General features: G+C 41.9%; 1 protein-coding gene across 2 annotated transcripts in view; it reads right to left on the bottom strand.

Annotated features, from left to right (window-relative positions):
* lama5 (laminin, alpha 5) overlaps window positions 1-25,929 on the bottom strand; it is a 91,639-nt gene that overhangs the window by 19,510 nt on the left and 46,200 nt on the right. Inside the window, exons 8-46 of one of the 2 annotated variants that reach the window (XM_084552540.1) lie at window positions 24,292-24,410; window positions 24,105-24,195; window positions 23,851-23,985; window positions 23,636-23,686; window positions 22,320-22,460; window positions 21,186-21,323; window positions 20,081-20,215; window positions 18,924-19,058; window positions 18,609-18,746; window positions 17,202-17,254; window positions 16,712-16,811; window positions 16,565-16,617; window positions 16,239-16,344; window positions 16,036-16,135; window positions 15,433-15,589; window positions 13,317-13,446; window positions 12,912-13,054; window positions 12,685-12,788; window positions 12,080-12,233; window positions 11,839-11,996; window positions 11,282-11,390; window positions 11,042-11,139; window positions 10,737-10,953; window positions 10,484-10,610; window positions 10,198-10,337; window positions 9,693-9,808; window positions 9,362-9,573; window positions 8,938-9,139; window positions 7,353-7,497; window positions 7,122-7,262; window positions 6,329-6,490; window positions 3,343-3,450; window positions 3,007-3,090; window positions 1,998-2,228; window positions 1,391-1,504; window positions 1,162-1,292; window positions 953-1,033; window positions 234-448; window positions 1-101 (exon numbers count right to left, since the gene is read on the bottom strand). In XM_084552540.1, coding sequence (XP_084408666.1) covers window positions 1-101; window positions 234-448; window positions 953-1,033; window positions 1,162-1,292; window positions 1,391-1,504; window positions 1,998-2,228; window positions 3,007-3,090; window positions 3,343-3,450; window positions 6,329-6,490; window positions 7,122-7,262; window positions 7,353-7,497; window positions 8,938-9,139; window positions 9,362-9,573; window positions 9,693-9,808; window positions 10,198-10,337; window positions 10,484-10,610; window positions 10,737-10,953; window positions 11,042-11,139; window positions 11,282-11,390; window positions 11,839-11,996; window positions 12,080-12,233; window positions 12,685-12,788; window positions 12,912-13,054; window positions 13,317-13,446; window positions 15,433-15,589; window positions 16,036-16,135; window positions 16,239-16,344; window positions 16,565-16,617; window positions 16,712-16,811; window positions 17,202-17,254; window positions 18,609-18,746; window positions 18,924-19,058; window positions 20,081-20,215; window positions 21,186-21,323; window positions 22,320-22,460; window positions 23,636-23,686; window positions 23,851-23,985; window positions 24,105-24,195; window positions 24,292-24,410 — 5,075 coding nt within the window. Of the gene's footprint in view, window positions 102-233; window positions 449-952; window positions 1,034-1,161; window positions 1,293-1,390; window positions 1,505-1,997; window positions 2,229-3,006; window positions 3,091-3,342; window positions 3,451-6,328; window positions 6,491-7,121; window positions 7,263-7,352; window positions 7,498-8,937; window positions 9,140-9,361; window positions 9,574-9,692; window positions 9,809-10,197; window positions 10,338-10,483; window positions 10,954-11,041; window positions 11,140-11,281; window positions 11,391-11,838; window positions 11,997-12,079; window positions 12,234-12,684; window positions 12,789-12,911; window positions 13,055-13,316; window positions 13,447-15,432; window positions 15,590-16,035; window positions 16,136-16,238; window positions 16,345-16,564; window positions 16,618-16,711; window positions 16,812-17,201; window positions 17,255-18,608; window positions 18,747-18,923; window positions 19,059-20,080; window positions 20,216-21,185; window positions 21,324-22,319; window positions 22,461-23,635; window positions 23,687-23,850; window positions 23,986-24,104; window positions 24,196-24,291; window positions 24,411-25,929 lie in introns of both variants that reach the window. The other variant, XM_084552539.1, reaches the window with a different exon arrangement.

The following is a 25,929-nucleotide window of genomic DNA, read 5'->3' as shown; positions in this document are numbered from 1 at the left end:
CTCACAACGTTCGCAGCGCAGTCCAGTGACTCCCGGTTTACAACGACACTGTCCAGTATGAGGGTCACATGACTCGGTCCCACATGGAGAACAGTTGCATTCTGGGTAACAAAAACAAAACACAGACAATTAAACAAATTTTTTATGAACTGGAATTTAGCTGTTAAGAAAATTCTTTGTCTGGCATTCATTCAGGTAATGAACTTGTTCTTGTGCAGGCTCTCTGAACTCACTGGTGCAGTTTTTGGCGCTGATGGCGTCGCCGTAGTAACCAGGAGCGCAGATGTCACAGTGAGGTCCGGCTGTGTTGTGCATGCAGCTGAGGCACTCTCCGGTCAGTGGGTGACAGTCGGTGAACAGCATATTGGGGTCTGTGTTGTCATGACAATTGCACCGTTGGCACCTACTGCCAAGAACCATGGGGTTGCCGTAGAAACCTGGTGCGCACCTGTGTAAGGGACCCATAGTTATTAACACGTAACTGCAGCAAATTGCGTGAATGTACTGAATATTTGTTTTCTTTCTGCTTGAATGTGATCCTGTGTTCACATGTAAATAAACCTTTCATTTACACATGTAACCACAGTAGGTTCTCCTTAATGATGACAGAATACATTTTTCTTTCCTGAATTACTGTCATTGTTCTGTGTTTAAAGTTTTCCTGTAAACCTGTTTTCAGTTTCCTGTTTTATTTTGTAAAGTTCTTCCTTGGTGTTTCCTGTTTAGTGTTACTTCCTGTGTTTTCCCATTTTAGTTGTTTCAATGGTTTCTCCTTGTGTGCTCTACCCTCATTAGTTTCACCCCTCTGCCCACTTGTGTGTATATATAGCCTTGCCTTTCCCTTTGTTCTCTTAAATGAACACACTTGATTCATTGTGTCTGGGACTATTGACTATTAGTGGAGTATTAGTGTCCATTTTAATGAAGCAACTGTGTTGACGAGGTGTTTTACCTTTCACAGTTTGGTCCAGCATAACCTGGCATACACAGACACTGCATCCTGTCACTTTTCTGCACACAACCCTCTGCAAAACTACAGACACAAAGAAAAAATGTTAAAGCACATAGGACTGTATGTGTCCTATAAAACTAACGATACAAGCAGAAGTTTGGCTGGAGACAAAAGAAGGAGAGAAAAATAATAAAAGGAAGAGTACTAACTTGTTTGATGGGACCCTTAACGGGCAGGGGCAACTGGCGCAGGACACAGCCTGCCCATCAAGACTGTTGTTACCAAGGAAACCACCCTGGCACCTCTCGCAGTGGTCGCCAAGGGTGTTATGTTGGCAGTTCTGAAGGACAGGGAACAAAAAATAGTAAAGCATTAACAATGTCAGAGAGGAAAGGTATCAAGAGAGAGATTGTATGTTTATTAAAAAAATATTCTCACCACACAGGTTCCAGATCCATCCAGACACTGGTCAGAGTGTCCGTTACAGTTACAGGGAACACATTTGCCCAGAAACAGGCCGATGGTGTCTCTATAATAACCTGGAGCACATTTCTGCAGAGGGAAGAACATTATTACTTTCAATATTGATTTTAGCTTGGCTTTTATTCTCATTTTGTTAATAATAAATGTCAAAAAGAAAAAAAATATTCAGAGAGCCAAAGGAGACATTTCCAAAAATGAGACATTGGAACCCCATGACGTTCATCTCTCAGTCTACTAATCGATCAATATCCTAATAGTTTCAACACTACATGTCTGTATTGGGGTTTCTTCCAGTTCTAAAACTTTTTCTCAATAAGATGTAATACATGAAAGGTCACAGGTGTAAAAGCATAAACATTTAATAAACACGTGTAAGCACGCATAACCATTGATGTCTCATTTTTTTCAACTATACAGAGAGAAAACTTGTGATCTCCTGCAAACCCGAAATACTAGCAACAGTCCCAAATGCTTAACACTTAGAATGTGTAGTAATATTACGAAGAGTATGTTCGATATAAAACTAAATATAAACCACCACCCAAACAATCTGGTCCCTCACCTGACATGAGTCTCCAAGGTAGTTAGCGGGACACATGCAGATCTCCACATTGTTGGCATGGCGCCCGGTGGGCAGACTCTCTGCTGCTTCCAGCACGGCGCCGCGGAGCGACACGGAGTGGGCTGACTGCGAGTGGAGGGCTCGGATCTGCAGAGACTCCAGCCCGACCAGAACCATCATGAGCTCCTCCCGAGACACCGAGTTACCGGTTTGAGCGTGGCGGAAGCTTCCCTGAGAGGAAGAGATTAAAAAGGATCCTGATCGCTTATTTTCTTTATTACACAGTGATCCACCACAATGGGGAGGTACGGGAATAGACATGAACAGACTTTAAGACTTTTTTTAGCAGTCAATTCATGCAGTAATGAAAATTGTTCTAATACTGTATGTTCATAATGACTGCCATAAAAGTAAGTCATAATAGTGCAGGTACACATTTGGAGGTTACAGTGGCTAATTTTTTGTGTGATGAGTTACATCTCACATAATATATTTTTGGACGGTTTCCTTTCAGTTGTACTTGCTAGCAACCACTATTGGTATATCATTCTTAACTTGGTATTTATCCTGCACCGTTTTATCCAGCATTTAGCCAAGGTAAAATGCAACACAAGACCTAATCACACAACCTAATCCAATAGAGACACAAACAGTAGAATTAGTAGCAGCTGTAGCAATAGCAGTAAACAGTAAACTAACCACCTAAAATGTACATGAGCTGATGATGAGCATTACACACAACATCACAAATTCAGTTTCTTGCAAAATATTTCCTCTTACAGCATCTGTCCTCACACCGTGCATACATCTATGCTTGAAATTCTACATATTTTGGATAATTTTGAATATTGTTTCATTTGCATTGTGTCTAGGAAGAAAATAGATGATAAATACCAACTAATCTAACATGATGACCCCAGTCTGTGTGTGTCTGGATGTTAAAATCTCCTGCCTTGTGTACAGTGGCTTGAACATCCCAGGAATGTTCAGTATGTGACAGTGACTCTACCTCCACAATGTGAACTATCCCCAGGTGAGGCTCTTCAGGTGAGGAGTATTCCCGCTCCATGAAGACCAGGGTCATCTGGTTACCCTGCAGCACAAGAACAAAGTGGAAATAATACTGTTAAACATGCAGTGATGTATAAAAGCATGTGTTCTCTATCATATTTCTATTAAAACATACGAAACTCAGAGTAATTGGCAGGTGAACGTATTTGTATTGATCTCTCAGTGTGTTTGCTAAGGTGTGTCATAACACTGGCAGACATCTGTGCTTTTTGTATAGCATGCTGTGTATTACTCAAAGTCACAGTGATATTATATGTGGGTGTGCGTTTTGTACCTTCAGAATGATATCAGGTCTGGAGGCTTCAGCAGGCAGAGACAACACATCTCCTCTCATGGTCTGAGTGTGGAGACGATACCTCAGGGAACCTCCATAGGATGAGACCTGGAGAAACAGGGGCCGGCAGCAATGAGGCACAAAGTTTGAAAGAAAGGATAGACATGAAAGCCAGCCAAACTTCTGAACCCTTAATCCAGACATCAACAGATTATTTTCTGACTGTACAACCAAACAGAAACCAGATCCACGGCTTGCGTTTTATCCTGGGAAGATAAAATGCCTGCTCTTCTTCAGCAGGTTTTGGCAAGTTGGACTCTGTAGCTGGTTCATGGAGCGTAACGGGATTCATTCTGGGGTTGAAATGGAACCATCAATGCTGCTGAGTCACTCTCCCAGACCAAACACTGATCTGTATCCATACAGCTCGTATGTGGTGCGGGACTAATCTGTCTGTGTGAAATAGGTGTGTTTGTTATAACTTCGTTGTAATCATGTTCTGTTTGTGTCTCTCATGTACCACCTTCAGGTTTACCTTAATGCTGTTTCAGTATTTTTAACTCCATATCAACCTGTATGCACCTGTATGAGAGGATATTTACCTACAATAACTAATTTTCTTATGCTGTATATTAAATTGCAGATACAGAACTTCCAATTTTTACAGTTTGTGAAACCGGCAGTGAGTGCTGAATCTCATTTTCTTTTTTGTAAAATGGCTAGTATAGCAAAATACATACACTATATTACCAAAAGTATTCGCTCACCCATTCAAATGATCAGAATCAGGTGTTCTAATCACTTGGCCTGGCCCCAGGTGTATAAATTCAAGCACTCAGGCATGCAGACTGTGAAACAAGACATTTGTGAAAGAATGGGCCGCTCTCAGGAGCTCAGTGAATTCCAGCGTGGAACTGTGATAGGATGCCACTTGTGCAACAAATCCAGTCGTGAAATTTCCTCGCTCCTAAATATTCCACAGTCAACTGTCAGCTCTATTATAACAAAATGGAAGCGTTTGGGAAAAACAGCAACTCAGCCACGAAGTGGTAGGCCACGTAAAGTGACGGAGAGGGGTCAGCGGATGCTGAAGCGCATAGTGCAAAGAGGTCGCCGACTTTCTGCACAGTCAATTGCTACAGAGCTACAAACTTCATGTGACCTTCAGATTAGCCCAAGTACAGTACGCAGAGAGCTTCATGGAATGGGTTTCCATGGCCGAGCAGCTGCAGCCAAGCCACACATCACCAAGTGCAATGCAAGGCGTCGGATGCAATGGTGTAAAGCACGCCGCCACTGGCCTCTAGAGCAGTGGAGACGCGTTCTCTGGAGTGATGAATCACACTTTTCCATCTGGCAATCTGATGGACGAGTCTGGGTTTGGAGGTTGCCAGGAGAACGGTACATTTCAGATTGCATTGTGCCAACTGTGAAATTTGGTGGAGGAGGAATTATGGTATGGGGTTGTTTTTCAGGAGCTGGGCTTGGCCCCTTAGTTCCAGTGAAAGGAACATTGAATGCTTCAGGATACCAAAACATTTTGGACAATTCCATGCTCCCAACCTTGTGGGAACAGTTTGGAGCGGGCCCCTTCCTCTTCCAACATGACTGTGCACCAGTGCACAAAGCAAGGTCCATAAAGACGTGGATGACAGAGTCTGGTGTGGATGAACTTGACTGGCCTGCACAGAGTCCTGACCTGAACCCGATAGAACACCTTTGGGATGAATTAGAGCGGAGACTGAGAGCCAGGCCTTCTCGACCAACATCAGTGTGTGACCTCACCAATGCGCTTTTGGAAGAATGGTCAAAAATTCCTATAAACACTCTCCTCAACCTTGTGGACATTCTTCCCAGAAGAGTTGAAGCTGTAATAGCTGCAAAAGGTGGACCGACATCATATTGAATTCTATGAGTTAGGAATGGGATGGCACTTCAGTTCATAGAATGAGTAAAGGCAGGTGAGCGAATACTTTTGGTAATATAGTGTATATTAACTCCCCAAACTCGTGCAATCGAACTGATATTTCCACAAGACCCACGTAGCCAGTGACGTCTATCCAAAACAGGCGACGACCTGAGTGAATCGACATGCACGGTAACAATGGAACACTGGAGAAAGTGATTAGAGGAGCCTTCAAACCGCTCTTCAGTCTGCAAAATATGATCGTTCACAGTTCAACATCATCTACACTGATCTAAATGGAAGCTCAGCTAAATATTTCCAGACACAGATCCTTCATGTGAACTTTGAAGGCGGAATAAAATATCATGTAAGAAGAAGAAGAAGAGTGTTTATTGTCCTCAAGTTAAATTGCACAATTGTCTGCATTTAACCCGTCCATCATTACAGACAAACAGTACTGAGGAGCCGTTTGGTAGTTAGGAGGAGGACAGCTCTGACTAGGACACAAACAATACCCAGTTCTTAACCTCAGCCTCCAGCTGCGACTTGTCTCCGTTCCTCTCCATTTTTGATTGACAAAGCCACTCTAGTGTCTCTCATCTTCACTTCTGTCAGATAAAACTTCTCAGTAAACCTTCCCAGAGCAAAAACAGATCAATTAAATAAGCTGAAACTACATACACATCCAAATATCTTAGAACATCCCATAAAGATAAAGAGACACACTGGACTCCACAACAATCAACAAAAAAAATCCAGTTTTGGCTGCTCCTCCCTGACTTGTAATTACTATAATTGACACAGTTGACAGAAATATCTCAGTTGTGTGTTTATTTAAAAACAGTCTTGTGATTGGTTTCTGGAGAACGAAGAGATTTTATTTCAGTGCTGAATGGTTCTTTTTTTGTTCATGTGACTCCACAAGTTAGTTGTTCTGTTGGTTGGATTCTACTCATGTATATATAGTCTAATGATCAAATCTGTCCATCGCGGCTGTCAGTACAATCTGTATCACACATAAAAGGTAAGCCAGCAGCAACTATACTCTTTCTACCAGCTCTACATGCTGTCTTCTCTTACCTTGTCTCCCAGGTATGTCTTTGGTGCGTGCCAGTGGAGGTCCTGGTAGACATCGGGCACGTCGCTGAGGTCGGCCTCCACGAGGTCCTGACCAGGATACACTGCCACCGGTACTTCCTGTCTGTCTGCTCCAAGCAGCACCCAGTTATTCATGTCCATGACCTACAAGTTAATAAGTGATGGTTACTGCAGGATACAATGAAGCCCTTTTTACACAGGAAAAGTATTACCTGAGAACATCTAGTTCTCACTGCTTCCTTCTGCCTGTTTCTTAAATGACAATTACGGAGGCTGGGTTGACAATTATAAATGAAATTTTGCAAAGCAATTTAGGTGCAAATTCAACAGTGGATTTTATTGATTGATGCATCAGTGTTCATCACATTGGTGAAGGTGGACATTACCCAGAACCTGAGATTGGACATGAGTTCTCCAGGTGTCTGTGGTAACAGCAGACCTGTTTGATGACTGAATACTGAGGGAAGCAGATAAGCTAGAAAAATATTTCTAGAAAAAAGAAATGCAGAAAATTTGGAAGACAGTTCTGTGTTTGTGTAGGATCAGCTATCTGAGAGAACAGGTTTCCACAGCCTCCATATATCACATTTATTAATTAATTGCTATTTCTTAACAGCACATCCCCTTAGGATCTGGAGTGGGCTCTTCATCTCTGTTCACTGCAGAAAACATGACTATCTATTGCCAGAACCATCAGATCCTGTGTTGAACGATTCTTTTTTCTGAAGATTTTTTTTTAACGTGTTGTAAAACTGATGTGATCAGACACGAGTACCTCTGTGCGTCTTTTGTCAGAACTGCGACAGCGGTCGGTGGCTCCAAAGCAGAAGCAGCTGGTGCAGCCCTTTGGGTTGGTTGGGTCCAAGTGGAAAGTACCAACTCTGCACTGATCGCATCGAGTGCCCTGGACGTTCTCCTGCAGGTACAGAGCACACACGGCGGGTTCAGACAAACAAACTGGCGGAGGCGCTCAGAAGGACGTGTGTGAGTGAGTGTGCGTCCCGACCTTGCAGAGACACTGTCCCGTGAAGGTGTCGCACACCTCTTCCTCAGTTCCTGCCTCATTGCAGTCGCATGGCCTGCAGTTGGGGTAACCATAGAAACCGGGGGCACAGCGGTCGCACTGACGGCCGACGACGTTGTTCTTACACCTGGAATAAAAAAGTTGTTAATTCAATTGTGAACTGGTCAAATGTAAATCTCACACTCTGACACCTTCTGTTTTATTTTGTTCATATAACAAATCTCAAGATGCTTTACAGAACCTGAAATCCCCAGAGCGAACACTAAGGCAACAGTGGCAATGAAAACCCTTTCAACAGGAAGAAGCCCTGAGAAGAAGGCAGCTCATGTGAGGGGATCTATCTCCCCTAGGGCAGAGAGACCTGAAAGTCCTTTACTGCTTACCTGCCATTATCTATCACAAATCAAATAGTTTTACTTGTTAATAGATACACTGATGGCCAGCAGCAGGCTGCATGTATTGTAGCTGTGTGTTTTACTGCAGATGCTAGTATCTTAAATGATCTTTAGGCAGAAAAAAAACTTCCAGCCTTGCATCCTGGTCTTGTCTGGAAAGAACTGACACATTCCTTCTTCTGCTTTGAGTTGGAAAGAGGAAGGCATGACAGAAGCGATTTTAGATATCTTGAAGGCCTTGATTCTCACAAGTCAGCCGAAAAATAGATGGCTAGCTCTAATGCGGGGGAGACAGAAAGAGACAGAGTCTGGTTTTCATGCTGAATTATCAGCAGTACTCATCTGATTACAATAAATGAGGGAAGAACTCTGAATCTAGATTTGAAAAGAGAGCTGAATGTGTGCATGCGTAGTAATGGCCTCAGTTCATTTTACAGCTCATATGTAATCAATCATATGTATGTAAAAAACATAGTGTTAAGGTAATGATTTGCAAAGCAGAGAAAAGTTTCTAAGTATTCCTTTAAATTTGATCGAAACAGTTGAGTTTCCAAGATTTGTTCATTCATTGATCTCTGGAGGAAAGGATTAATCAAGGACTAGTAAAAAAGTCCTTCATGTAACACTAAAGTTTGTAAAAAGACTCGCCATGACAACAAGGGAAGCCTTTGTGTGATCAGTAGTAAAAGTCGACTGCCTTCTCTACTACCATTGTGTTTGTGAAGTGTGTGAAGACAACGCTGACTGGCACCCTGCTAGGGGCCAGAAACTTTGGGCAAAGTACAGTGGCAAAACTGGTCCAAACACTGGAGAAAGAATAGCAGAAGCCGGTAAGGATGAGAGAGACAGCTGATTTATTGTTGGCAGCCCTTAGAGCTGAACGTTAAAAAACCGACAGCTTCCAGACAACACGGACAAGAGTTGGCAAGTTCAGCTCTTTAAGCTTGTAGGTGTGTGACGGTGCGAGACAGCCGCAGCCAAGATCGTGTCAGGAGATAAAACAGGCATTAGGTAACTGCCTTTTTAGTCATTTCTAAACACAGGCCTGATATTTGAGAAGCCTGACTTTTTGGTGAAGATGATTCAAAATGAAAAAACAGAACCAAGGGGAAATGACAGGAAACGGAGGCACCATCAGCTACGGTTATTTCCTCTGTTTTGCCTTGTTGTACCTGCACTGTCCGCTGAGCGTGTCGCAGCTGGCATCAGGAGAGGTGATGCCGGGCCGAGAGCAGTTGCAGACCTCACACCCCACCACTGGGTGACAGCCAAACGTCTGAGGCTCACACTGGGTGCACTCTGGACGCAGAGTCCTCGGAGGACAGATGCAATCACCAGTCACCGGCTCACATAAGCGTGTACCACAGTTACAGGCTGCAGAGGAGACAGGAGAACAACCATTTTTTTTAGTTTGTTTTCAGCTTTAGAGTCATCTATCAGTCAAACCAGTCTCAACCAGCTCTAATAAATGTAATAAAATAACCCTTTACTGTCTGCTCATCAAGTTTAGTTTTTTTGCTGAAGTTTGTGAGGAAAGAAAATGCATACATTTATGATACATGTGACAAGACCAAGCTAGCTATCTGTAAGACTCACGTCTGCAGTTGGGGAATCCCCAGTACCCCGTGGCACACATGGAGCAGTCTCGTCCGATCACGTTCGGCCTGCAACGGCACTGGCCGCCAAACTGCTGGCAGGTGTCGCTCTCCGCCCCGAGTTCATGGCAGGCGCAGGGCATCGCCCCGTTGTTGAAGAAAGCCGACAGGGACGTGGCTGCGCTGAGGCAGAACGGAGACGCAGAGGACGGACTGGACAGATGAAGAGAGGGAGGAGGAAACAGCTTTTATAAGTAAAACACCCATCAGGCCGAAAATGGCCCATGAAATGGAAACATCTACAGCAGATATTGGACTGTTAAGATACTGACTCGATGTGAAAGCTGTTTTGGCCACAGTTGCTGATGAAGTCATAAGATTTATCCAGAGGTTCCTCATTCAGGTAGCTGGAGCTGTAGCTCGTCTCAGGAACGACCAACACATAATCCTGAAGAGACACAGTGGCAAACAGATTAGAGAAATTTATCAACAAGAATATTCTTTCTTTTCTTTTTTTGTGACTTCATGACCCTTGAGTCGCTTCAGCTCTTTGATTTACTGCCATCATCTAGCAATGGTCAAACATTATCTGTTAAGTGAAGCACCAAACGAAGTCAAGAGAAAGACATTAATACATGATTCAAATGCTAATGCAGATTTCCCACAGAACCTGAATGCAACATAGCACCATAGAGATGTCGTGGTTTTTCTTGCAAAAGTGAATGTAGGGAAACTGAAAGTGGACACGAGCCGATAAGAGCGCACTATCGTCTTTACAGCAGGTGAGTTTATGCACACAAAAAAAATGTAAAATAAAAACAGAGCAGTAAAACTTACCAGCCACAGAGTCTTTCCCGCTGGTACCTGCACTGTGAGGAAGAACTCGTGGTCTGTCACATCCAGGATGATCTGATTCTCAGACACCAGGACGTTCCGGCAGCCGAAAGCGTGCGGACAGAAGGAGGCGTTGACGCGGCCTGAACCAATAACAGTGTTACATTTCATTAACTTTCCGCTACAACTCTACTATCAAAGATCTTATTGTCTTCCTAGACAGTTGTTGGATCTTCTTCAGTGCCATATATATAATAGATTCTGTATTATAAACACTGTGAGTTCTCACCCTGCCAGATTCGTCCTCCGTTAATGTAAACCTGCACAGGATAAGTGGGGTGAAGGGGCTGGTGAAAGTGGAGGATGAAGACGTAACGGCCGAGGGAGTGGACGCGCGACGAGTATACTGCTGCATTCTGGGTAAAGGGGATGAGGAGACAGCTCAGCCTAGGTGATGCTTTAACCACTTTATATGTGCTGTAATAACTCAAACAGTTTATTAAAATAATACTTCCCGAACTATGAAATATTTGAATCTTTACCTGCACTGAGTCCAGCCGGATGTGGTCGCTGTTATCTGCAGCGTGTGGAGGTCTGTCTCCTCCTGTCCAGGGCACCTCGTCTCTCTGATAGTAGGGCAGAGGAGGAGCTGGAGCAGGTGTGGCGGGGATGGGTTCCTCCTGCATGGAGGAGCTCTGGCCCTCCTTCAGGACCAGAGAGTCTGATGGAGTCTGGAAGCGTGAGGGGACGCAGGATGAACTGGAGAGAGAGAAGGAAGAAGATGGTTAAAAGTTCTTTTATCCGTGTGAAGAATTATACATTTATGAACAGTTAAATCACTTTTTACCTGTCAGGTGAAAACTGTCCATGAGTGCTGATGCAGTGGACTTTGGGGTCAACGTACTCCATGGTAAACTGGTCTTTAGGAACCAGGTACACTTTGTGCTGAAGACAAGAAAGAAAAACACAGGATGGTTGTCTAGAGCAAACAGAAAAGTAATTCATCAAAAATTCGGATTCTCAAATCTGAACATGATCTTGTTTTTTATCATGTAGTTCATGAAGTTTATATTATGTGACCTCTCACCAGGAAGAAGCTGGCGCGGTCGGAGGTGAGCTGGATCTCCGCGTTGGCAGGGAGGGAGAAGACTGCCACTCTGTTCTGCTCATCGATGGCCACCACTCGACACAGGAAGCTACACAAAAGCCCACACAGACGTGAAGATTAGGAGCTGTTGACACACTTGATGAGGCGGGGGCTTTAACAGTAAACTGCTGACTCCACACATTGTAGACAAACACAGACTTTTCACTGCAGATACATCAAACATAGCATCCTCTCTTATCCTCTGCCCTGTTCAAAGGATGGCATTGTCCTAAATTACTTTATTAAATGTCTCTTTAGGATAAAGGCTTATCTTAACATGTACTATACCATCATAATAATAATCATTTTCCATTATGCATTTCAATCTGCAAAGTAACTAGCCCATAAAATTATTATATAAATGGAATAAAAAGTCCAATCCAAGTTGAACTAATATAATTTATTCAAGATTTAAGCCTTAAATAATCAAATATTTGTGTAATTAGTTGGTTACATTAAAATGAAGTACTGAATCTCAGGTCAGATCTCCCTGGTACCTGTATTTGCAGTGCAGCAGGGTGACGCGGTGCGTTCGTGCACCGGGCACGTTGATAGTGACAGACAGAGTTTGCGGTAGTTCTTCTTCACTTGAATATTCAACCACCAGGACGTGGTCACCTGGAGACGACAGGCGCGCTCGCAGCTCCACGCTGATCTGCAGCAGAAATGAACAGATATGTATTTAATCCCGTGCTGCGGTAAAAGATCCTTGTGATCAAACTTTTTTTTTTTCCTTACATCATAGCCACTGCAGACGGCCATGTCGGGATGCCGTGGGGTAACCTTCTCGGTTGGGCAGGGGCGCGGCAGGTGGTTATCGTTGCGGCAGTTGGCGTCATTACCAGAGATGGAGGGGAAGGAGTCCAGAGACAGATACTGGTACAGCAGACAGCTACACACACAGAGACAAATAACGTAGTTATTTATGGTTCCCATCTTTGTGACATCAATTGGTGTTAAATATTTGAGGAAATATATTTTCTTTGTGTATTTTTTGTCAAGTTTGCAAAGAAGATTGATAGCACTCTGAGTCTGTTCAAAGGTAATTCTAACAGCACAACTTACACATGAAGATTAAATTATATATTTGTTTAAACCAAACCAAGCCAAAGTACGCAACTGCAATGGCTAGCTGATGCCAGTCTTTGTGCTAATCAAGGCTAATGACTTTCAGGCCGTAGCCTTATATTAATAATACAGAAAGTTTAATACCAGTTTAACACAATGTAGAAAATACCAAGTTCAGCGTACAGTATTTAGAGCATTAGCATTGAACAGAAACACATTTGCCCTTTCATATTCAATAATGATACCAGAAATACGTTATATATGAACATATTTACTTCTGGTTGGGTTCAGGTACAGAACTGTACGTGCAGGGTTCAGTCACTTTGATCTGCAGGATAGGAGCTTCATAGTAGGCACTGGGCAGCAGGACCAGATAATCCTGAAGATAAAACAGGATTCATTTCAGAATTTACGTGTTTGATCATCTTAACAAAATGCAGCATCATCTGTGCTATCTGTGTTAATAATGGCTTTGTATCACAACATATGTGGTGTGTCTCACCAGCATGATTCCCTCAGCCTCTATAACCACGGTCCACGTTCCCGGGTTCAGCACAAAGGGCTCCACAAAATTATTCTGGGGGACGTTGACAAAGGTCGGCTCCACACTGGGAGCAAAGACGATCTGTTTGGACTGCTCTGAACCTTCAAAACAAACCAAGAGTTTATGGCGTCAGACACTGAAACCTATATTAGTGTGAGAAACTATAACTTGGAGAGCAAAGTGAATACTCTAGATGTATGTAAACTGTGTAGCAGAACAGAATCATAATCATGTGAAAAGATTTAATTGAATACGTGTAAACCTGTACAGTAACCCAGGAGCGAAAACATGAAGATATACATTCATCTACTGTTGTTTTGTTCCAACAAACAAAAAACACACTTGTGATTGGTGGAAACGTACCTCTGCGGTTAACCTGATAGGCCGTAATTTTACCGTTGGAGGTGACGCCCTCAGAGTTTACATATCTGAGGATGAAACGAGTCAGATAGACGTCTGCCTCGCTCACATAAACCTGAAGCTTCACTGCAGTCTACAGCGACAAAGTCCAAAGGGAGAGATCGGAAGAATAGGAAGGAGAAAATAGGGAGTTTGGAGAGTTGAAGATGTGAGTTTTTACCCTTAAATTCCTGATAAACCTGCACTGATCTGTGGCCCTAAAGAGGAAACTATATGGAGCGGGAGCAGAGACTGCCATTGGTGGTAGCTGAAAACCAGCTACCACCTTCGCACACACACCTCCATCATCTGTCTCATCGGACAGATAAAGACCTGATAGGACTTAAGGATGAAGAATGAGAGAGTAGATTTCTATGATATATTCCAAACAAGTCAGTCAAAATGTAGCATAGAAGTGTCCTGTGTTACCATCATTTTTATATTTTTTTAATTTGGAGCTGAAATGATCCTAACCATGTATTTGCCATATAAGTCTGATGTTCATTCATTCAAGTATAATACTTGAATTTTCAAAGGAACTTCCACCTTCATACATATAAATGTATATTATTTATAAGTTTTTTTTTTGCCCTAAGTTGTTGGGTTGACTGTTGTTTAGTCTATTTCTAGTTTTTTTCTGTTCTTTTAAGTTGTTTCCCTGCATGATTATGAGCTTGTTAATGAGCATCGATGTATCTTTCAGTTGTTTTTCCTGTTAATGGTCCGTTTGAGATCTGTATGGGTGGCCGGTCAGTAGGATAAAAGCAGAAATCGGCCTCCACGTACCAGGACAGAGAGAGCTTGCTTAAGTTCTGATGTGAAAAAAAAACTGTTTTGACTTGACTCTTTGGAACACAGCATAAACCCGAAGCAAAGCATGGAAGTCAAGAGAAAGCAGACACAAGAAGAAGTAAAGAAGACATTTCTCTTCCATCACTATCTATTCCAAAGCTGGAATAAGTGATAGAAGGCCAGAGTAAGAAGGCCCATCCCAGAACTTACAGTTACCACAGTAGTAGTTCCAGTCGTCCTCTATCACCGCCACCCTGCCCCGAACATCCGCACCCACCCGGTTGGCATAACGCAGCACCACACGGAAGAGGTCTGGAGAGCTGACTGACACCGACACCAACACTCTGGACTACAGAGGGAGCAGGCGGCAAGCAGCAAGCAACGGCAGGGTGAGAGGGAGGGGAGAGAGACCGAAAAGAAGGGGGAGAAGATTAGGATAGAGTAGAAGTAAAGAAGTGGAGAAGTGGGGATAATAACACAATGAGGAGAAAAGGAGGAGGTATACAGGGTTACAAAGAAATATGATATATTGGAACAAAAGGGAGAAATATAAGAGGAACAGAATAATGGAAGCACAAGGAGGAGGAGAGGACAGCAAAAGAGAGAAAAGAGGGCAGTAAAAAATGATTAAAGAGATGAAGGGAGGAAGAGATGAGGTATTACCAAAGGACAGAGGCGAGTATGGAGGAAGAGAGCAAGGAAGATGGGACAGAGTACGCGAAGAAGGGAAGAGACGGTAGAAAACAACGAACAGAAAAACCAAGACGAATACCATCACCTTTACCACCAAAAGCAGCACAATTTTATCCCCAAATACAACCCAACACATTTCTCTTTGGAGTTCCACTTTTCTGCACAAACTTTTATTGGTTGAAAAGATCCAGCATTACTTGATATTATTAACATGAAACTACTCCACCCACACAAGAGCACGTAAATAGTAAAAATTTTAAATATATATGAGGAGATATAAACGTGCTGAGAAGTCATTCCACCAAAGAGAAATGCCACACACAAATGGATCAATCTGTCCATTTCGTGCAACAGAAGCATAAATGATGGGCCACAGTCATATAAACATCCATATATAAAACACTGCATACATCATACCCAAAACCATCAAATGATACTGTTTTTCACAGTAGAAAATGTTTTACAAGACAAGTAATAAGTAAAATATATAATAATCTGCACACAATCAATACATTGTAGGTACTGTTACATACTCCTGCATTGTAAAGATCAATGGAAAAGGTCCAAGGTGAGTTGTAAAAGGTTACGTTCCTACCTGAATGGGGTTCATCTGAGCGTAACCTCTCCAGCTAAAGTCTGGGAACTCCAGGGGGTTGTAGCCAAATCGCACCGGTCGGCCGTCCAGCATGGTTCCCTCCTCAATCTCAAACTTCAGGTGGTGGAGGTCTGGGAAGTAATGATCCTGACGAGGTCTATCGACACACAAAGGTCCATTTAGAAAGTATAAAAAAAAGCTAAAAACTCATGATCTGCAAAAACAGAAGTCTCATTTAAAAAAATGTTACTGTGGATAAAAAGCCTGTTAAAACAGCACGTTTTTTATGTGTGTCACTTTGGTTTTCAGTTGAATTTATCTTCATTTTTTACATCACAAAAACCTGATATTTCATCAGGGATGACTTTTATATCTACCGTATTTATGTGTATAATGCTTATATAGATATTCTCTAGATAAACTTATTAATTCATTCACATTCACGCAGAAAAGGGTACAACATTTCCTATTCAGAAGCAAACTATCATCTCTAATCTTACAACATATAGGCATGGGAGTATGGTCAACTGGTTCTGAGATACTATAAAAGCAACTGGTGTAAAAGTGTAAAACTGAAGCTACATGAAATTCCTCTCCACTCACAAGTTACACTTTGGTCCCTCCACATTGGGTCTGCAGAGACACTGTCCGTTCCTCTCTTGGCAAGACTGACCTGCTGAGCCACCAATGTCACACTGGCAACCTAAAAGCACGACGCACACATACAAATTAATAATCAATTAAGCATCACGGCAATCAAGCCTTTGTCTTCAAAATAAACCTGCAATTTAGTGACTAAAACTAACCCTGGCAGCCAAAGTAGCTGTGTTCCTGCAAGTTGTAGAAGCCTTCTTTGCAGGTCCAACAGGTTCCACTGCAGGCGTTGGGCTTACAGTAGCACTGACCAGTTTCCTGAAAAATAAAAAGTTATTATTATTAATATGATAACAGTAAAAACAGAGATTCATCTTAATTATTATAATACATAAAGAGCAACCAAACTTCAAATCCTAATTTTTGCAGTGTAAATATATCATGTGTGGATTAATAATAGCATGTTAACCTTTACAGGTCGATACCGCGGCATAACAGTCAAGGATGAAATTCACAAGTCTTGTTACGGACTGCTCACCTGTGCACACTCTGCAACACTGCTCAGAGTCCCCGCGATGTTACACTCACAGTCTGCAGGAGAGACACACACACGCTTTAGTTCAAATTACTGCTTTCAAGTCAGTGGGACACATGTGAGGTGTATGACTGGGTATGTGTATCTCACTGGAGCATCCATCAGGAGTGTCAGGTGAGAGGTTCCAGTACAAAGGTTTACACTGGTCACAGGCCGGGCCCTCGACGTGACGACGACACTCACACTGGCCCTAAATCAATGATAGACAGGAAAATGAGCCAAGAAGATGTTTCTGCTGCTGCATCAAAATAAATATGACCGACATTCATGAAATCCACTTGACTGGAAGTTACAGTGTATTTTCATGAACATCACAACACTGAATTTATTTTAACTCCATGTAGAACATAAAGCAATTATGCAAGACTGGAAGGCAGAAAAGCCATTGTACTGAAATTGATGTCAAATCTGCTTTGATTTAGACTGATCAAATTTTAGTTTATCAGGATTTATTCTGCATTAATGTCCCTGCTTTCAACTCAACTTTTACTTTGAAAAGCTTATGTTTTGCACCTATTGAAACTTACACAAAATTGAATCTACTAAAACATGAAAAATAATACAGAAAGACAAGACTTACCACCGGTGGCGGTACTGTGTACGGAACAGAGCCAGCAGGGTGACAGGTACCAGCTATGAATGACAAAGAAAAACAAAAACCATGTGGTTATATGGTGGACATGTGACTGTGAGAGTATGGGCAAACATAGTACCATTACTCTTTAGGACTGATGTGGATTGATATTTAACATTTCAGAATATATTTCTCTGGTTGTTGACGCCTGTGTGTTGCTAAGCTAGCTAGCAGCAGTTTGGTTTGTCATGGAGCATTTCCTCATATTGCTATCTGTCTTCAAATGTAAGGATTAAGAAACGTTTTGCTGCAGTTCAGGTGAGAAAAAAAAGTTAAATCTGAACAACTTAAGTTTTCCAACTGGAAAAAGACAGTTCTTGAAATAAAATAAAAGATAGTCTGATAATATAATATACAGTCAGACGCTAAATCCAGCGCTCTAGTCAGTCCAGCTTTAGGCTGAACAGAGAAAGAACTGTGCCACACACTGACTCTATAATGAAGACAGTCTGGATTAGAGAAAATGAGTCTGCATGTTTCCTCTAAATGACCTCAGTCTCCTAAAGTAAATCTGTTGTTGTGTCTTGCTACAGATACCATGTATAAGATAAGGTAGGATCTTTATCAATGTCTTAATATTTATGGTAGGCAACATTTCCAGTCTGTGTGTTTTGGATAACTGCTGGACAGTAAAATCAGATTTAAAGTGTGAAGAGTCACTATGTCTGACTGCATTAACCCTGTAAGAAATGAACCACTGGTACCAGTGAATCATTTTTACTGATACTGTCAAAGTTTGGACAATTACTATGATGCTACTGATGATCAGAATAAAAATGTCTGCAACCACTTCAGTCAGACCAGACTGTACTGATGAGAAGGAATCTTGAATCTGAAACCTTTGATAATCTGTTCAGTAGGAAAATATCAGCTCCTAATAACCATGTTAACACTTAATCATTTCTCTCTTGTCAATGAAGTTGGGGGAAAAAAACACCGTCATTTGTTAGATTTCTGTGAGCTCATGCTTGACAGCAGGAAAAAAAAGCTCTGTTCTGGTTGATGTTTTGGGGAATGGAAGCACATATATATTTTGAGATCATTTTATTTTATTTTGCCTCCATGTAAACAGTTATGCAAGATTCTCTACAATAAAGCCATTTTGATTCTGATTGTCCATGTTACTCAGCTAAGCCCGTTAAGTAGCGTTCTGACCTTCCAATCCATATTTATAAAGTGATAAAATATCCATATGTTTACCATTTACCACGTTATCTCTGCCTCAACCTCTCTGTTGTGTGTCCTGTGTGATTACCTTTAGGTGGCGTTAACTGCAGCTGTGGCGTCTCACTTTCATAATGTCAAGCATGCACACAAACTCGGCCTGTGTTTACCCTGCGTTTGTGTGATTACCTTGGCAGTTGGGGAAACCGTAGGAGCCGTGTGCACAGCTGTCACACTTCAGTCCCACCACACTGGGCAGACACACACACTGTCCCGTCACCTGGTCGCAGTTGGTGTAGCGGGAGCCTTCTGAAGAACACTGGCAGGCTGCAAGAACACATCATGTATTTACTGCTGTACTCATTAATATATTGATACCTGCCAATAAGCGTGATGTCAAATTAAACGAGCTTCCCTAATAACATATCTTTTACCACCAAAAGGCACTTTTATGAAACAGAGCCCAACAGGAGGCTGAAGCATTATTAAGGTTGTGCGACTTACGAGTGCAGCTGGGGTAGCCATAGTAACCGGACGCACACTGGTCACATGACGCGCCGCTGTAATTGGGCCGGCAGTGGCAGTGACCAGACGCGGTGCAGCTGGTGTCCAATGAGGTGCGAGGATCGCAGGCGCACACTGAGAAAACAAAAAGCAACTCAACTTACAAAAACAGAGCAACTTGTGAATTATAAGCTTCAGGTTATTCATAAAAATAAGAAAACAAATAGTTGGGAAAACTGACAGCAATAAGAAGAAAACTCGCAACGCTGTGGTGTTCCGTCAAGCTGCACACACAGAAATCATAGACCCAAAATTATATGTAAAGTGTAAAGTAAACCTCTGACCAACACATGTAGGTTATTTGTCAGTATAAGTAGAACTGAGTCTGATATTCAGTTTAGGATTAATGGTTCATCCTAAAGATTCCTCACATTTTAATGGTTAACTTTATTCAAATATCATGATATTTGCATTGCATATTGGCTTTGTGCTTAGTCAACTTGTTTTGCGCTTTCTTGAACCAAGTAGAGTTTTCAGTTATGAAACAGCTGTGGAGAGTGTAGTTTTTTATTTGGAACATATGTTGGTGGTACCGTCCTGAAACTCACATGACTAGGGTCTGTTAACAACCCAATACTCACCTCACTCAAGGAGCAATAGGGGTGACTAAAAGTTGCTGAAGTTTTTTTTAAAATAACAATTTCGTCTGCAGTATACTATACTGCTGGCAGACTGTCCAGAAAACATGATCATGGTGTGTTTGGAATAATTTTGTTTTATTACTCAAAATTGGCCAAGCATTTAAATGAAAATATGTGACTTTTTTTTACTTCCAGATGTGAAAGCAAGTGGATTAACTGTTCCATCTCAGCTCACAGATTCACACTTATACCATACTTTGGAATGAAGAAGTATCCTTCCCCTTTAACAATATCACGGTTTTGATTTTGCACTGAAAATCTTGAACCCCAATAAAGAATCATAAAATTTAACGAGGCAGTGTAACACTCCATAAGAAGGTGCATAAAGTTAAGTGTTTCCATGTGTGTCTCTCCGTGTGACAGGATATCAGTTTCTCTCTTTTCATTACAGTACGGGGGGATGAGCAGTAACAGGCGCGTTTGATCAAACTATCTCTTCAGTATGTGCATGCGCACCTTGACAGTTGGGGTAGGAGTGGAACCCAGATCTGCACTGTTCACATCGAGGACCCTGAAACTCCGGTTTGCACAGACACCGGCCAGACGCATCGCAGACTTCAGGCAAGGAGCCGACTGTGCTGCAACCGCACACTGCAGAGAGACCACCAAAAGTATTCATCCAGTTATTAACTTGATTTAATTGATGGTGTTCACATATATCAAAACATACAGTGTACTCATATGCTTAGAGGACATTTTACAGTCATTATAGTACCGTAGAGAATTGTCTGTTTTCCTAACTAGTCTTGATATTTTTTTTAAGAAACAGCTGTCCTCTCTACACCTAGCATTAGCATGCTGCCCGTATCTGGATGTCTGAAATGTATTTGCTTCCTCATCGAGGTACCGTTGTAACCTCAATGTACAAATCACTGCAGCTAAAAACAATTAGTGAATATGTGCAGCATCCCTGTCGACTGCAGACCGGCAGGTTTGCTTTTGATCTCTGTACAGACACGAAAAGACTTCAGGAGGCTGCTGTGCTCCATGTCTGTTTGCCAAGAAAGACATTTAGCAGATTAGCATCCTCTAAAACCACAAACTGCCATTATTACTTTAATGTTTGTGAGATGATTAAATAAACAATATGCAGCATAGAGATTACTGAGCCTTAGAGGTGTTGGTAGATGTATTTTTGAACTTTGCTAGGCTACTTGGTACGCTAAGCTAACTGTGTTTAGACTGACACAGACTGGTGAAGCCTCAGGTAAACGGGTTAATATATTTTTAAAGGACTGTGGATTTTGTCCTTAAATCACTTAAATAAAAACTAATTATTTCATTGATATATTATTATAATTAAAAATGGATCCTTATGGAGAACTGACTACAGGAAGTACAACCTCTTTCAGTGTCAGATAGACAACTTATATTGATCTATTTTGCATATATTTGTACAATTTCTATTATATTTAACGGGATAAATAAAGGATTGTCTTGTCTTGTCCTATCCTGTCTTATTATAGTTGTAAGGCAGACATTTTTTGACTTACACGTGGCGTTTTTATTCTGATTGTTAGTGAAGTGCTAGCGTCCACGTAAACATAGAAAAGTGACTCACGCTGGCAGAGCGGGTAGTTGAAGTAACCAGGAGCACACTGATCGCACTGGTAACCCTGGAAACCGCTCCGACACACACTGTTCCCGGTCACAAGGTCACATGACCCATCCAGACAGCCTGGACCTGAACACTGACAGGCTGCACAGACACACACATACACAACAGAGTTAGACAAACACAACAGCACCGACACAGACACTTGGTAAATACTGTTTGTTAGGGAATTCAATTTAGTCCAAGTATTTTAAAGATGACTGTGTTTGTGTTTGTGTGTTGCGGCCTCACTGACCAGGGTGTAAATAATGAAACAGTGATTGACACAGCTTGGTGGAATGCTATTTACTCAGGGGTGTGTGTGTGTGTGTGTGTGTTTGTGGGAGGTTACTCCTGGGTGGTAAACTAAATAAACAAAGCGATAAATAAAGGGTCTGGAATTCCTGGCTCTGTTTGTGTGTTTGTATTTTTGTCTGAGTGTGCACGTGTAGAACAAATGGAAAACAACCTATAAAACTCAGCACCAAAATAAATGTTGGTAATCTGATGGCTTTGGGGGATCACCACTTGAACATTCACAATTACATGTTTTTAAGATTATAGTAAATAATATCATGAAACAAAATCCATTGTAGAAAGCTTCCCCCCCTTTAGAGCTTTCAGTCCTAAAATCTTTGGGTGGACGTTGAAACGGCCAGTAAAGGTGGTGCGGCCTTCTGGTGAGGATGCCTCCTGGACGCCTCTATTTGGAGTTTTACTGTGCATGGCCAGCTGGGAGGAGACCCTGGGGTAGACCCATAATTTGCTGCAAGGGTTATACATTTCATCTCGTCTGGGAATGCCTTGGGAGTCCTCATGAGGAATTAGAAAATGTTACTAGGGAGAGGAGCATCTGGAATACCATGCTCAGCCTTTGGCAAGAGCAACCCGACTTTGAAAAAGTAACAATAAAGGATGGATGGAACGAGGATGGCTGGACTGACAAGACATGATGTATTCCAATGTAACCTTGTGCACTTGATATGTTTTTATTTAACTGTAATCTGATGCTTTATAGACCAAACTTGATCTGGAAAATGATGTGCAGATTAACTGAAATGAAAATAACCCTAATATTATCACTTTGCTTAAAATTCTCACCCTGACAGTTGAGTCCGTAGAAACCTGGAGCGCAGGTGTCACAGTGGTCACCTGTGAAACCTGGTTTACAGATGCAGGTTCGGGTTCGAGGGTCCGGCCTGCACGAGTTGTCCACTGTACCTGCTGCACTGCACTCACAGTCTGGAGAGAGAACATGTCATGATGAATAGAATTATTAGTTGCAGTCCTTCTATAATGTTCCTTTCATCAAATTATATTAATCAGAAACAAAGCTATCATTAGGGAGGCAAATGGTTATGTGGAATAAACCATCAAGTATCCATGAGGTCGGACTACTTTGGACAGCCATCTTATCACATTACGCTCAGATTCAGTTCACACCACAACATTTTTTTTCTTTCTCCCAAAACTCCCAAAGACATTTGACTCACAGCGAACACATCAACAGCTGAGCAGGTGAGAGGAGGACATGGGAAAATTCACATCCAATACACAATTAGGAGTCAAGGTCAGTCCTCAGTTTGTTTCTTAGAGTCCACTGTTTTTATTTGTTTCACTTTTCGATTAGATTTGAGGGTTTTTATCAGCAGGACTGACCTCTTTGCTCACCTCAGCAATGAATTTGTCTTTGGAATGTCTCACCCTTTCTATGAACTTAAATACTTTGTAATGATTCAGACAAGACTGTCACCGCTACCACAGTTATTAATCATTCTGTTATTGTATTAATACAAGTACAGTTTTGTTGTTGCCTTTTCTTTGCATTCAGCAAGTTTTGTGTGTCATCCATGTCCTTTTCCTCCATCCTGTAGTTGAACTGCAACAATGCAACATCATTGATTACGTTGATTGTGAAGTTTAAAACTAAATAATGAAGAATGAAGTTAAATCTTACTTTTACTTTTACACTTAAAGTTAATGGTGACTTAACCTAAGGTGGGGCAGCCGTGGCCTACTGGTTAGCGCCTTGGGCTTGTGACCGGAGGGTTGCCGGTTCGAACCCCCGACCGGTAGAAAGCAGCTGAAGTGCCCTCGAGCAAGGCACCTAACCCCTCACTGCTCCCCGAGTGCCGCTGTAGCATGGCAGCTCACTGCTCCGGGTTAGTGTGTGCTTCACCTCACTGTGTGCTTTGTGTGTTCACTAATTCACGGATGGGATAAATACAGAGACCAAATTCCTTGTATCCACAAGTATACTTGGCCTGCTCACAAAAATAATTGATATATTAATTGACTAACTGAAAAAAAATAATTGTTTGTTGTAGCCCTATATCATACCACTGTTGATTCTTTTCAGATGTGTAAAAACCCTAATTTAATGTTTCGTCCTTTAGCAGAAACTGAAGAAGACTTACTGATAATCTCTCCAGCTGGTTTGGCTTCACCGTTGTTGTTGGTAGGGATAGCTGATGGAGAGAGACAGAGATCAGAAACCAAATAATTTAAGATGCTTTCTAAGTGGGTTTGATTTTAATGTACATTCATTATTTGTAGACAGTCCTAGTGTTTTATCTAGACACTGACTTAGAAACCAGGCAGCGTTTGAGGCGTTTTGATTGTTGTAACTCACGGTAACACCCAGGAAAGTCGATAAAGCCGCTGGCACAGGAGTCACAGTTGTCCCCAGTGTAGTTTGGTTTGCAGAAACAACGGCCGGTCAGATCCTCGCAGGTACCATCTGTAAACTCTGACTGACAGTCACAGGCTGCAAGAGAAAGGGAAGGAGGAATGTATGGATAATGGATCCATTAGTTTAACACTTGACTTGTTACTGTAAACAAGAAATGTTTCATTATTTATGATTAGTAGTCAGTTGCAACTAACGTGAGCAGGCCAGCAGGGAGTCGATGGCGTGGTCAGGTGACCTGTAGTAGGTGGGGATGCAGCGCTCACAGTTAACTCCGGTGGTGTGATGCTAAGAGGGAAAACAAATTCCATTACCTTTACCTCACCATGGCTGCAACCAAATACTCTCATGCATTGCTTTAAAAATTTTATGAATGTCTATTACTTGACAGTTCAGACAGACGCCCCCTCCTCTGTGGTGACCATGGATGTCGACGCTTCCTCTCTTCTCATCGACCTCTGGGTCGTAGTAACAGTCAAATGAATGACGGTGACAGTTACAAGCTGAAACGCAAAATGGAAAACACATGTTGAAACAATTACAGACTAAAATTACTCAAACTAAATTAAAGTTTAATTTAAGGAGTGACAACAGACCAAGTTTACGAGCTTGTGTAAAAAACACAAATGCACAGTTGGACAAATGTCCGCAAGAAAGTGTCAAGATTCACCTGGAAGGTAAAAACAGCCTCTGGCGAGGAGATAAGAAGCAGGAGAAGAAAGAGAGGAAACAAGAAAGAAAGAAAATCAGAGAGGGAAAGACACCCAGACTTAGTCAGCAGTTACTAATCAGAAGAGCAGTTTAATTGAGTGGTAGTAGTGGTACCTGAAACCACTTCACACATTAATCTCAGTCAGCTCTGTGAAGTCACTTCAAACGTAACTGCTGCTCTGTTTCCTCTGGCAGGTGTTCATTTAATGTGGGCGACTACACACTGCCGAGGATCACAAATCACATGTTTGTTTCCAAACAAATCAAAAAGAGAGAAGCTGTGATTAATAGAACCACAGAGACTACAATATTTCCTGCAGGGGCTTTTGGAGTTATTTCATGAGTAATAAAAGGCTCATTTCATGTCTGATTACAGCGTGGTCAAATCTCTTATCGGGCTTTGGTTGCTTTAACATTGCAGGCTTTAACATTAACACTCCCCTATATACATACATACTGTACATGCTATGGTTAGCATGTGCACTACTTAAAAGGTGGTTTGAAGAAAAAAATAATCACAGTTTAAATTTTCCTCTGAAACTGACTGTCCTCTTGAACTTACATGTAAACACTGAGTAAGATGATCCACTGCCATACATCTCTTAACTTAATCAAAGAAAGAGCTGTGTACTTAAGAAGTGTAGAAGTTCAAAGCCCAGACAAACCTTTACACTTCCTACAGAGTCACTGAAACCTCGATAGCTTTGTGTTCTTATCTGGCTCTCAGCGCCTGAGAGGTGCCAGCTGAATAAACCAGTGCTTCTTATCCTCCAGCTCCAACTGCACCCTGATAGTGCTGAGTGTTTTTTTCACAGCCGAGCAAAATTTCAGTGTGTCCTTTCTTGAAATAACCAGTGCAGTGATAAACCAACAAGCACAGATTAACTCAACAGCTTGTGATCGATTAGTGTGTGTGGTTATTCATCTTCTGGAAGATCTTCTCAATCATGAAACTTCATAATCGGGGGTTTTCGGTGCAACATGACTTCTGCATTGGTTGGTAAGATGCACACTGCATTATCAACTAAAGCGTCTGTTGTTTTTAATGCCAGAGATGTTGCTACATTGTGCTCACATGTTCAGAATTGAACTGCTCATATCTGATGTTGCTCCTATCCTCAGTCACAGCCTAACAACAGGACCATATGCAGCCAGAGAGAGGGAGCTATAGAAGTTATATCAGATGACACTTGGCCTTGAAAAAACACAAATTCTCAATCTCAAAGCAGTGGAAGCTGATAAATCTTGATTTTCCATTACATTACTTTGCAAAACAGTGGCTCCTTCTTTTCTTTTAACATATCTTATTTC

This window comes from Chelon labrosus (assembly GCF_963514085.1).
Source record: "Chelon labrosus genome assembly, chromosome: 10".
NCBI classification, from domain to species: Eukaryota; Metazoa; Chordata; class Actinopteri; order Mugiliformes; family Mugilidae; genus Chelon; species Chelon labrosus.
The sequence above is the reverse complement of the archived record's forward strand: the minus strand, read 5'-3'. Positions and strand labels throughout refer to the sequence as shown.